This window comes from Erinaceus europaeus, chromosome 13, assembly GCF_950295315.1.
Source record: "Erinaceus europaeus chromosome 13, mEriEur2.1, whole genome shotgun sequence".
Classification (NCBI taxonomy): Eukaryota; Metazoa; Chordata; class Mammalia; order Eulipotyphla; family Erinaceidae; genus Erinaceus; species Erinaceus europaeus.
This window is the reverse complement of record NC_080174.1, coordinates 71,037,933-71,051,166: the sequence shown is the minus strand read 5'-3', so window position 1 is coordinate 71,051,166 and position 13,234 is coordinate 71,037,933. Positions and strand designations below refer to the sequence as shown.

Here is a 13,234-nt window from a genome sequence, read left to right as displayed (position 1 = left end):
ACTCAGAAGGTACTTGTTTGATTAGTGGATTCAGTTTAACCCTAAACTAAATGTAGAGTAATCCTGACTAAAATATTTAAAAGGCAAATCCCAAATGATAAACTTTTTCCTAAATATTTGATATCATTATAGAATAAGAGTTTGAAGAATTTATAGAAATACAAAATAAACCAGAAAGATAATTCATGTGATGTGCATATCTGAAGCCTCAGAGGCTCTTTAGACTCAGTCCTTGATACCATCATTAATCAAAGCTAAGCAGTGGTCTGGTCTTTCTTTCATAAGTGCTAGTAACAATATTTTAAATTTTGATTATCAGGAAAAAGTTCATTGATACTCAGATTATCAGGCAGAAAATACTATAATGAAAAATTAATCAAAAATGATCTTAAACCAACAGAGTAGGGACTGTGTTGTAGTTGATGTAATACATATACAGTTAGTTATTTATTTGATAGGACAGAGAAATTCCAAGGGGAGGAGAGATAGGGAGAGAGACCCCTGCAGCATGCTTCAACACTTTGTGAAGCTTCCCCTTCAGGTGTGGACTGGGGGTTTGATCCCAGGCACTTGCACATGGTATTGTGTGCACTCAACCAAATGTGCCACTGCCTAGGCCAAGATGATTTATGTTTTAGGAGTGTGATTTTTTAAAAATACTTACTTCCTTTTTGTTGCCCTTGTTTTTATTATTGCAGTTATTATTGTTGTTAATGTCATTGTTGGATAGGACAGAGAGAAATGGAGAGAGGAGGGGAAGACAGAGAGGGGGAGAGAAAGATAGACACCTGAAGACCTACTTCACAGCATGTGAAGCGATTCCCCTACAGGTGGGGAGCCGGGGGCTCGAACTGGGACCCTTATGCCGGTCCTAGCACTTTGCGCCATGTGCGTTTAACCTGCTGCGCTACCGCCTGACTCCCAGGAGTGTGATTTTACACCTCTGAAATGTGACTACATCACTGTTCCCACCAAAGTGCCAGTGCTACTCCGCCACAGTCCATTGGACCGCTCTCCTTTCATCCTTCTCTCTACTTTGCCAGCCTCAGATCTGTGGTTAGAGGTGTTTTTGTTTGAGTCTTCTCCCTTACTTTTATTACTATTATTATTTTAAAGATTTTATTTATTTATGAGAAAGACGGGAGGAGAGAGGAAGAACTAGACATCCCTCTGGCACATGAGCTGCCGGGGATCAAACTCGGGACCTCATGCTTGAGAGTCCAAAGCTTTATCGCTGCACCACCTCCTGGACCACGCTTACTTTATTTTTTTATAACTTCTTTATTGGGGGATTAGTGGTTGACAGTCGACAGTAAAATACAGTAGTTTGTACATGCATAACATCTCCCAGTTTTCCACATAACAATAGTTATTTTTTTTTGTACTATATGTTTGAGTGAGATCATCCAGTATTTTTCTCCTTCTGCCTTATTTTGCTTAGCATGCCCCTCTCCAGTTCTATCCACGTTGCAGGAAAAGGCAAACTTTCATCTTTTCAAAGAAAAACATATCGATCCATACCTGTATGATATTGGAAAGAGTAACTCAAAATGAATTGCAGACCTAAATGTAAAGCCTAAAAGTATAAAATTTTAGGAACAAAATACAAAAGAAAATTGTTGTTGTTGCTCCCTGCCAGGAACTCATGCATATATGATTCCTTTGCTCCTAGCAGACTTTTGTTTCTTTTAATTTCAGATAGAGACAGAGGAAGAGAGAGAGAGAGGAAGAGAGAGAGAGAGAGATACCCTAGCTGTTTTGCCAACTTCCCCTGGTGCTGTATATGATACTTCGATGTGTTGCTGGGAGCTCGAACCAGTGTCCTTGAGCATGATAAAGTTGTGGGCTCTACTGGATAACTTATCCTGGTCCCAAGACAATCTTTATGATAATTGGATTAGGTAAAGAAAAAATGATTGTGCCATTTCCTCAGAATCATAAACTCTGGGGTGGGTGGGATGGAGAGTACAGGTCCTGGAAAAGGATGGCAGGGGACCTAGTGGGGGTTGTATTGTTATGTGGAAAACTGGGAAGTGTTATGCCTGTACAAACTGTTGTATTCACTGTCGACTGTAAAACAGTCCCCCAATAAAAAAAAAAAAAGACTCAGCTGTGGTGGTTATTTCTGGGAGAATAGGGACACAGAAATTTGGTGGCAGATACAGTGTAGAACTATATCCTGTAATCTTACTGTCTTATAACCTACTACTAATTATAAGTAAAAAAAAATCATAAACTTCTGCTTTTATTTTTTCTGTAATGTGTTGGGAAATAAACCCAGGGCCTCATATTTGGAAGGTATGCACTCTACCACAGAGTCACCTCCCAGACCCTAGAATTGCTCTTTGAATGATGCTGTTAAAACAGTGACAGTATGCGGCACAGACTGTTAGAGAATATTTGCAAGTTATATCTTTAGCAAATGTTTTGTATGTGTAATATAAGCAACTTTTCAAAACTCAGAAATTAATAAACAGACAACCCAATAAAAATATAGGTAAGAGGTGGTCCGGAAGGTGGCGCAGTGGATAAAGCAAGGGACTCTCAAGCATGAGGTTCTGAGTTCAGTTCCTGGCAGCACATGTACCAGAGTTATGTCTGGCTCTTTCTCTCTCTTCCTATGCTTCTCATTAATAAATAAAATCTTAAAAAAAATATATAGGTAAGATATTTGAACTTAGACTTTGTTAAAGAAGTTACACAGTAAATCCCCCGCACCACCATAAGCCAGAGCTGATTAGTGCTTTGGTTAAAAAAAAAAAAAAAAAAAAAAAAAAGCTGAAGAAGTTACACAGCTGTTATATATAACACATGAAAAAGATGCTGAACATTATTTGTTATAAATTATTATACTTACTAGACTAGTTAAGTAGAAAAAGTTTGACTATACCAAGTGTCAAGTTTCAGATACTTGTGAAAATGTAAAATAATTAATAGTATATATACATATATATATATATATATATATATTGTTTGCTTGTTTTTGTTTTAATGCACCAAGGGTATCTATGGGGTTTGTTACCTACATGACTCCACTATTCCTGGTAGCCGTTTTAAAATTTCTTTTTGGTAGAGAGGGAGAGAGTGACAGAGAAGGAAACACACCCACAACAGTGTTTCACTACTCATGAAGCTTCCGCCTTGCAGGTAGGGACTGGGGACTTTAATCTGTGTCTTTGCACATGGTAATGTCTGTGCTCTGTTGGATGAGTCACAACTGTGCCTCTCTCTCTTTCTTTATTCGTTTATTTATTTATTTTAGGTTTTAGGTTTATGCTATTATGTGGTGCCAAGAAGTAAGCCCAGGGCTTTGAACACATATAATACTGCTGATTAGCCTCTTGGGATGAATTTTTTATTTTATTATTATTTTTTTTTTGTGAGAGGGAGAGGTGGGTTCAGGGAGGAGTGACACCTAGCACTGATACCTTATTTGAGTCTTTGCTGGTGCTGCCATGTGGTGTCCAGACTTGAATGTATGGCCTCACATAAGACATACAGTCTTTCAGGTGAGCTATTTCCTGGCCCCTGTAGCTTTTTAAATTTTTGTTTTTTGCCGTCAGAGTGTGCTCAGTGCTTGCACAGTAGCTCCATCATTTCCAGGAGCTGTCTTTCTTCTTCTCTCCCCTCTCTTTCTTCCTCCTTCCCTCCCTCCCTCCCTCTTTTTATTTCTTTCTTAACATTGAGAGGGACAGCTCTCTGCCTAGGTGAGCCTACTATCATGTAAGGGTTGTAAGATTCTCTCTTTCTTCCTCTTAGCCCACATGTATTCCAACATGTGTGTGTTCTCAATGTTCCTGAATAAAGTTTAAAATTCCTGGGAAAAAAAAATAGAGGGATAGTGACAGTTAAAAGGAGAAATACCTGCAGCAGTGTTCTATTGTTCATGAAGCTTCCCCCCTGCATATGAGGACTGGGGGCTTGAGCCTTGGTCCTTATGTATGGTAACATGTGCTCTACTGGTTGTCCCTCCTCCTAACCTGCCCCACCTTCATTTTTTTTTTTTTTAACCAGAGCACTGCTCAGCTCTGGTTTATGGTGGTGTGGGGGATTGACCCTGGGACTGAGAGACTCTTTGCATAACCATTATGCTATCTACCCTCTGCCCTTGAATTTCCTTAAATTGAAATATAATTGACATCTGTATAATGAGTCAGTATATGTATATATACTGTGATCACAACAAAGTGATCACAACAGTAATTCCTAATTTTTCTTTATATAGTGCAAGTACTATTAACTGTAGTCATTATGATGTGCATTATAATTCAGGACTTTAAAATTTTTTTAAATTATCTTTATTTATTAATTGGATAGAGACAGCCAGAAATCAAGAGGGAAGGGGGAGATAGGAAGAGAGAGACACCTGCAGCCCTGCTTCGCCACTGGCAAAGCTTTCCCCCTGCAGGTGGGAACTGGGGGATTGAACCTGTTCCTTGTGCATTGTGACATGTGCATTCAACCAGGTGCACCACCATCCGGCCCCCAGGACTTATTTTATAATTGGAAATTTGTACTGCTTGACCACATTTGAATTTACCTGTTTTTCCCACTTGGATCTCAAAATCACCACCAGTATGTTACCTGTATCTTTGTGTATTTTTATTCCACATGTAAGCAAGACCACAAGATAATTTGACTCTGACTCACATATTTTCTTTCTACCTTTTTTCCCCCTCCCTCCCTTCCTTCATTTTTTCTTTGTTTCTTTCAACTTCTTTTTAATATAGCATAGTAGTATCCTCAAGTTCTATTCGTTGTGTCACAAATGTCAGAATTTACTTTGTGGTTAACTGACATTACTATTCTTGTGTGTATGTTTCTGTGATTTCCTTTATTTTTCCATTGATAGTTGCTTAAGCTGTTTTCATGTCTTGATTAAAATATATATATAATTTAAAAAATTATCTTTATTTATGTATTGGGTAGACAGCCAGAAGTCAAGAGGGGAGAGGGAGAGAGACACCTGCAGTACTGCTTCACCACTTGCAAAGCTTTTCCCCCTGCAGGTGGGACTAGGGGCTCGAATCCAGGTCCTTGCACATAGTAACATGTGTACTCAACCAGGTGTGCCACCAGCCAACCCTTGTCTTGGTTATTATAAATAATGCTGCAGTGAACATGGAAGTTCAGGTATCTTTTAAGTTGTTGTTACTGTTTTATTTGAATAAATACCTAGAAGTGGGATTCTGGATCATAATATCACTTTGAAAAGCATTGTCACAGGCTTTTATTTGTTTGTAAAGACAAACTGAGATGGAAGGAGAGAGACACCTGCAGCACTGCTCCTACAATCATGGAGCTTCCACCTCTTGCATTTGGGGACTGGGAACTTGAACATGGGCCTTTTCCCACCACCTGGTCTCCATTTGGACAGTTAAAAAAAATTAAGCATATGGACACCAGGATGTGGTCACGCTTGGTTGAATGCACGTATCATATTCAAACCCCTGTTCCCCACCTGTGTAGGGAAGCAGTGCTGCAGGTTTCTCTCTCTCCCTTTCTACCTCCCTCTTCTCAGTTTCTTTTCTTTTTTTTTTTTTTTTAAGATTTTTTAAAACTATTTAATTATTCCCATTTTTTAAAATTGTTGTTGTTGATGATGTCGATGTTGTTGGATAGGACAGAGAGAAATGGAGAGAGGAGGGGAAGACAGGGGGAGAGAAAGATAGACATCTGCATACCTGCTTCACCACCTGTAAAGCAGACTCCCCTGCAGGTGGGGAGCCGGGGGCTCGAACCGGGATCCTTATACTGGTCTTTGCACTTTGTGCCACCTGTGCTTTACCCACTGTGCTACTGCCCGGCTCCCCTCAATTTCTATCTTATCAGTTAAAAAAATTAAGCATAGGTAGTCGGGCGGTAGTGCAGCGGGTTAAGCGCACGTGGCACAAAGTGCAAGGACCGGCTTAAGGATCCTGGTTTGATCCCTCGGCTCCCCACCTGCAGGGGAGTCACTTCACAGGCGGTGAAGCAGGTGTGCAGGTGTCTGTCTTTCTCTCCCCCTCTCTGTCTTCCCCTCCTTTCTCCATTTCTCTCTGTCCTATCTAACAATGACATAAATAACAACAACAATAATAACTACAACAACAATAAAAAAACAAGGACAACAAAAGGGAAAATAAATAAATATAAAAAATTTTTAAAAAGAGTTAGAGGAGTTTTTTTAATTAAGCATATACCTTATATGCAATTTAGCTATTTCATTGCTATGTATTTTCCAAAGAAAACATATGTTGATACTAATAATTATAAATGAATGTTCCTAGAACTATAAGGCATAATATTTAGCCCCAAATTACAAAGCCAAGTGTACATCATTAGGTGGATGAATATACAAATTACTTTTCAGCATTAAAATTGCTGGTGTACATAACAATATAGATGAAGCTTAAGATAGTTATCTTGAGTAAAAAACTAGATAAATGAGAATGTACTGTGTGATTCCATTTCTAAAGAGTTCTCGATAACGTAGACTAATCTGTAGAAAGCAGATTATTGTTTGCATGAGTGATATGTGTAGAGGAAGGAGTGAGTAGAAAGAGATGAGAACATTTTTATGTGATTACTACATTTACTATCTTGATATGAGTGGTAGTTTTGTGGTTGTATATATGCACACATTTTAATATGTGTAGGGTTTCTGTCACTCATATCTCAGTAAAGTTGTTTAAAAAAGTTAAAGGTAGTGTAACTCACAAAGGGGCAGCAGTTGGGAATGTGCATAGCAGTCATAGAAGTCTGAAGACAGTTGAATAATATCTTTAGAGTAAAGAAGAAGAAAAAAATCTGTCAGATTGATTTCTATATCCAGAGTGAGATTACCTAAATAATGAGCATGGATATATAGATAAATAAGTGGAATATGGTAGCTTACATGCAAGAGACCCATCATAAAGAGAGTTCTAAAAGATGTATTTCAGATTGAAAAACTGATCCTGGCTCTTAAAAATTATAGCCAGGTAAAGAAGTGGAAATGCACCTTTACAGAAGAGAAACCGGCATGTGCAGTATCACTGAAGAAAGAAATGCCAAGTTCTGCTCAGGTAATAGTAGCTTAGAATAACTGTGACACAAAGGGAAGGCGGAAATACACAATTTTAGAAAGTTGGGTCAGAGCCTAACCTTGAATAAATATGTATACTATGTGAGAGTCTTTTATTTTGAAGTTTTTGTAGCTTAATGATCGTTATTTTGGAAGACTGCTTGCCCTAGTATTAGCATGGAAGAGACTTGAAAAGTTTGAGTTAAGGACCCGTTAGTCTTTCATGGTAATCTAGTCAGTGATGAGTATTTAGTATGAAGAAGCAGTTAGTGAAAATAGAATTCAGGTGAGGGCTTTAGGATGTAAAATTGTCCACGGAAGCCTGGAATGTCTAGAATGATAAGGTATTTGACTTGAGATCTCACAGGTCATGCCCCTGTTCACTTAGAAGAAACGTTAAGAAAAATACTTTAGTATGCACTCAGTTTGAAATACTTGGACATTTGAAGTAAAGATTCAGCAATAAATTGAATATAAAGTTATTTATATTAAGGAATGGAGATTAAGATTTAATAATTTTATTATTTTTTTAATATTTCCCTTTTGTTGCCCTTGTTTTTCGTTGTTGTAGTTATTATTGTTGTTGTTGTTGATGTCATCGTTGTTAGGTAGGACAGAGAGAAATGGAGAGAGGAGGAGAGAGAGGATGAGACACCTGCAGACCTGCTTCACCACCTGTGAAGCAGCTTCCCTGCAGGTGGGGAGCCAGGCGCTTGAATCGGGATCCTTAGGCCAGTCCTTGCTCTTTGCGCCACGTGCACTTAACCCGCTTCGCTACCGCCCGACTCACGAGATTTAATAATCTTAAGCATACTCAAGTCATTCATGTTGGTGCGGTATCTTCCAGGGAAACAAGAAAGAATATCAAAGAACCAATAAACAACTATATGGCACAAAACTTGAGGATCAAAATTGCTGGATAAGTTCTTAGAAACACAACCTCCCAAAGTTGAACCAGAAGAAACTAAAAAACAAATAGACCAGTTAGTTACAAAGAAGAAAATAGAAACAATCACTAAAAGCTTCCCAAATAACAAAAGCCCAGGTCCAGATGGCTTTACCAATAAATTTTATAAAATCTTCAAAAATGCTACTTACTGTTGTTTAAATTTCTTCCAGAAAATTGAGGACAAAGGTATACTGCCGTGGCTGGGTGGTGGCACACCTGGTTGAGCACATATTACAGTGCACAAGGATCTGGGTTTGAGCCCACGGTCCCCACCTGCAAGAGGAAAGCTTTGCTAGTGGTGAAGCAGTTCTGCAGGTGTCTTTTTGTCTCTATTCTTCTCTATCACTCCCTTCCCTCTTGATTTCTGGCTGTCTCTATCCAATAAATTAAAGATAATAAAAAATATTTTTTAAGTTGTCTTAATAATAATAAAAGGTGTACTGCCCAACACTAAGTAGGAAACTAACATTACCACCCTGATACCAAAAGCAGACAGAGTTGAAACAAGAAAATTAGAAACTAACCCTGATGAACATAGATGCTGAAATTTTGAACAAAATTCTAGCAACCCACACACAACAACGTGTTAAAAAGATAGTACAACACTGCCAAGTGAGATTTCCCAGGGATGAAAGGATAGTTCAACACAAGAAATTCAGCAAGTGTAATTCATCATGTTAATAAAAGGAAAAATAAAAACCACACAATGATTATTTTAATCGATGCAGAAGAAGCTTTTGACAAGATCCAGAGCCTTTCATGATCAAAAATTTTTTAAGAAATGGAATTTGGGGGTCAGGCAGTGGTGTACCCAGCTAAGTGCATATAGTAAGTACTAAAGTGCAAGGACCTTTGTAAGGAGCTGGGTTTGAGTCCCCGCCTCCCTCCCCAGGAGATCAGCTTCACTAGTGCTGAAGCAGGCCTGCAGGTGTGTTTCTTTCTCGCTCCCCCCTCTCTTTTTAAAAAAATTTATTTCATTATTATTTTTATTATCTTTTTCATTTATTGGATAGAGTCAGAGAGACACCTGCAACACTACTTCATTACTCGCAAAGTAATGCTGGGGACCAGGGGCTTGAACCTGGGTCCTTGTACATTATAACATGTACACTCAAGCAGGCGCGCCACTACCCAGCCCCCCTTCTCCTTCCCTCTCTATCTCCCCCATCCCTTTCAAATTCTCTGTCCTATCAAATAAAAATGGAAAAAATTGCCATTAGGAGCAGTGGATTTGTAGTACCACTACAAACAGCAATAATGCTGGAGGCAAAAAAAAAAAAAGGAATTTGGGGCTGGGTGGTGGCACATGTGGGAGAGCACACATTAACATGTTATCTTATAATCTTGTAAATAATATTAAATCACTAATAAGAATAATAAATAAAAATGGGAATTGAGAGGCCTGGTGATGGCGTGTGTGCGTACACATACACACTCCTCCCCCACCCCACCCCCTCTCTGCAAGGACTGGGGTTTAAGGCTTGGTCCCCACCTGCAGTAGGGAAGTGTTGCAAGGAGCAGTGCTCTGGATATCTGTCTATCTTATCTCCTCCTTACCTCTAAGTTTCTCTCTGTGTCTATCCAACAAATAAAAGGGGGTAGGGAGGTTGATGGAAAATTCCTTAATCAGGGCAGGGTTAGATAGCATAATGGTTATACAAAGAGTCTCTCATGCCTGAGGCCCTGAAGTCCCAGGTTTATTTCCCTGCACCACCATTGGCCAGGGCTGAACAGTGCTCTGATAAAATAAATAAATGAAAACAAACAAGAATTTCTCAATTTAGTCAAGACTATGCATACCACACCCACCACCAGAAGAAACTGGAAGTTTTTCAAACTCCTAGATTGGGTACAAGACAGGGCTGTCCACTGTCACTGTTACTATTCCCCAGTCTTGGATATCCTCACTATAGTAATTAGACAAGGGAAAGGAATAAATGGATACAGATTGGAAGAGAAATGGAATTGTCACTGCTTGCGGATGATATAATAGATTCAATTATGTTTAAATCAAAGAACATAATGAAAATTTAGGTGCTTTTTTTACTTTAGCATTTTTCTGAAATTTCATGTAGCTTCTGCATTTAATATGGATTTTTCACATTAGAAAAATCTTTTTAAGAGTCATTCTTCAGATGTACTACAGTTCCTCTATAGCTTCTTGGTTTAAATTGGCTTTCAAACTTTCATCAAGGGATGTGAGGGCAATCTGGCTACGACATCTGGCTATTGATCACCATGCTTTATTCGACTGATCGGGCTGACTAGGCAGGTGTCCCCTCCACTCTCACTGCTCCATGTATCTCCTTGAAGCTGCGTATTTGAAGAGGACAACCTTCTCCCAGGAGAGATGGGCTGGCCTTTGGTCAGGGGTACATGAGTAGCTGCACTCTCCTGCAAGAACCTCCAAACAGGCTCTCAAACTTCTAACATAACAGAGGTTGTTTTTGAACATTTTGCTTAGTGTTGGGTAAAATAATGGGGAAATCAGTTACTAATGCTATGTAGTATATGAGATGTGATGACAGTGTCTAGTAATGATTGTTGCAGTAACTCAATGTAGAAATCTTTGGTGCCTTAGAAGATAGAATTCAGCTGCCTGCCAGAAGTGAAAGTAATAAGCAGAGGTGTGTGTGTATGTTTGTTTCACCACAAGCAAGCAATAAGCAAACAAGTTTAGCAACCCCAACACAGGTAGTTGCATTCTATAAACTTGCTGTTTTAAGGGCAGGAATACTCACGTTCTTTTAAGGGAAAGGGGTTTGATTTGGGGGCTTATAGACAGCCCGTTATCTGATTGGCAAAGTTCAGAGGTTGCTGCCCTGTTTGTAAGCTATCACGGTGTAAGTGGGTATGGTTTCTTCTATGTTGATATGTTAATATGTTGATATGATAACAAGGGCTGGAATTACTTGAAGATTGCTTTGTGGTTCCAGCTTGAACCATGTTTTGCTAGCCCCCCCCCCTTATTATTTTGGATGGAGATTGAGAGACTGAAAGGGAAGGAAGAGGTAGAGAACCACCTGTAGCACTGCTTTGTCACTTGTGCAGCTTCCCCTCACCCTCACAGGTGGGGACTGGTCCTAGTGCCTAGTAACATGGACACTCTGTGCTTGCACTATCACCTGCTTCCCTTGCCCCATTTTTCTTTGTCGCCACAGTGTGGTGACCCTTACCCAGTTGTTGCTTCCTGGCCCCTGCCATATCTCAAGGGGTTTTTCTGTGTCTTTAAATTGAAACTTTCTATTTATGGTGATTCAAGGCTGGCTAATGAATGGTGGGGGTAGGGTAGGGTAGGGGACATAGGACTTGGGCAGTGGGTGCTGTGCAGTCACATACACAGACCATGAATGGATGTGAAACTTTATCCCTGGAATTTTACAATTTTGCAAGCCACTATTAAATCACTAACAATAATAGATTTAAAACAACTGCTGTGTATAAAATAATCTCTTTGCAACAAGATTCAGGTATAGAGTATCCTGACTTTCCCAATTTCTGCAGACAATAAAGTAGAATATGTTTTTTAAAATGGTTAACATCACTCTGTCACCTTTCATTCTTTCATTCCTCCTTCACAAAAGCAGAGATCTCTATTTCTTCTGTTCAGTTCATATTCTAGGAGGCACATTGATGGTGAGTATTTGTTGAGTTAGTATGTATCTGTCCTTCCATCCTTGGTACAAGGACATTAGAATTAATATTTTTGTTTTTAAATATTATACTGATAGGAAAAACAGGAAGAAAGTGAGCTTCGTTCTCTGCCACCTCCTTCCACTGCACACGTGGCTGCCTTAAGTGTCGCAGTTATTGAATTAGCAAAAGAACAAGGAATAACAGATGATGACCTCAGAGTCCGTCAGGAGATTATGGAGGAAATGTCAAAGATTATAACGGCATGTTTACCAGGTACATGTACATCTTATGGTAATAACCTTTTAATTGCCACCAAGATGATCCCTAGAGCATGATTCCCTGCACAAAGAAACCACCGGCAGCCTTCCCCTACCCCCTTTCTTTTTTGCTAGGGCCAGAGAGACCGTAGGGAGGGAGAGATAGAGATAGAGAAAGAGAAAGAGAGTTGCTTGGAGCACTGCTTTACCATTTGTGAAGCATCCCTCTTGCGGGTAAAAACCAGGGTCCCTGTACATGTGTGCTCTGCAGGGTGTTCCACCACCTGATCCTGTAATAATTTTATAAAATCACACAACTCTTTCCCTTGCATTGCCTTGGACTTAGGATAAAATTTCTTTTCTCTCTCTTTTTTTTTATATTTATTTATTCCATTTTGTTCTTTTTTTTTTAATTTAATTTAATTTTATTTATTTATTCCCTTTTGTTGCCCTTGTTATTTTATTGTTGTAGTTGTTATTGTTGTCATTGTTGGGTAGGACAGAGAGAAATGGAGAGGGGAGGGGGAAGATAGAGAGAGGGAGAGAAAGATAGACACCTGCAGACCTGCTTCACTACTTGTGAAGCGACCCCCTGCAGGTGGGGAGCCAGGCCTCGAACCAGGATCCTTATGCGGGTCCTTGTGCTTAGTGCCACCTGCGCTTAACCCGCTGCGCTACAGCCTGACTCCCCTGTCCTTGTTTTTTTATTGTTGTAGTTACTATTGTTGTTATTGATGTCGTTGTTGGATAGGACAAAGAGAAATGGAGAGAGGAGGGGAAGACAGAGGGAGAGAGAAAGATAGACACCTGCAGAACTGCTTCACTGCTTGTAAAGCGACTCCCCTGCAGGTGGGGAGCTGGGGGCTCGAATCGGGATCCTTACGCTGGTCTTTGCGCTTTGCACCACATGTGCTTAACCTGCTTCACTACCATCCAAAGATTTACCTTAGGGTAAATTTCTTTTTTTAATAGTATTCTTTTTTTTATTTTTTATTTTTTAATATTTATTTCCCTTTGTTGCCCTTGTTATTTTATTGTTGTAGTGATTATTGTTGTTGTTGGATAGGACAGAGAGAAATGGAGAGAGGAGGGGAAGACAGAGACGGGGAGAAAGACACCTGCAGACCTGCTTCACCGCTTGTGAAGCGACTCCCCTGCAAGTGGGGAGCCGGGGACTCAAACCGGGATCCATACACCGGTCCTTGCGCTTTGCGCCACATGCGCTTAACCCACTGTGCTACCGCCCAGCTCCCCAGGGTAAATTTCTTAATGTTTTCATTTTGTTTCCTTAAAAAGCAAGATACTTTGTTACTTAGTGGGGTCATATTTTAGAAAGGAAAATGGAAA

General features: G+C 39.6%; 1 protein-coding gene across 8 annotated transcripts in view; it reads left to right on the top strand.

Moving 5' to 3' along the window:
• The window catches only part of TUT4 (terminal uridylyl transferase 4), a 128,582-nt gene that overhangs the window by 50,108 nt on the left and 65,240 nt on the right, over nt 1–13,234 (top strand). For all 8 annotated transcript variants that reach the window (XM_016193134.2, XM_060206210.1, XM_060206207.1 and 5 more), the window contains one exon: nt 11,726–11,903. In XM_016193134.2, the coding sequence (XP_016048620.2) occupies nt 11,726–11,903 (178 nt within the window). The remainder of the gene's footprint in view (nt 1–11,725; nt 11,904–13,234) is intronic.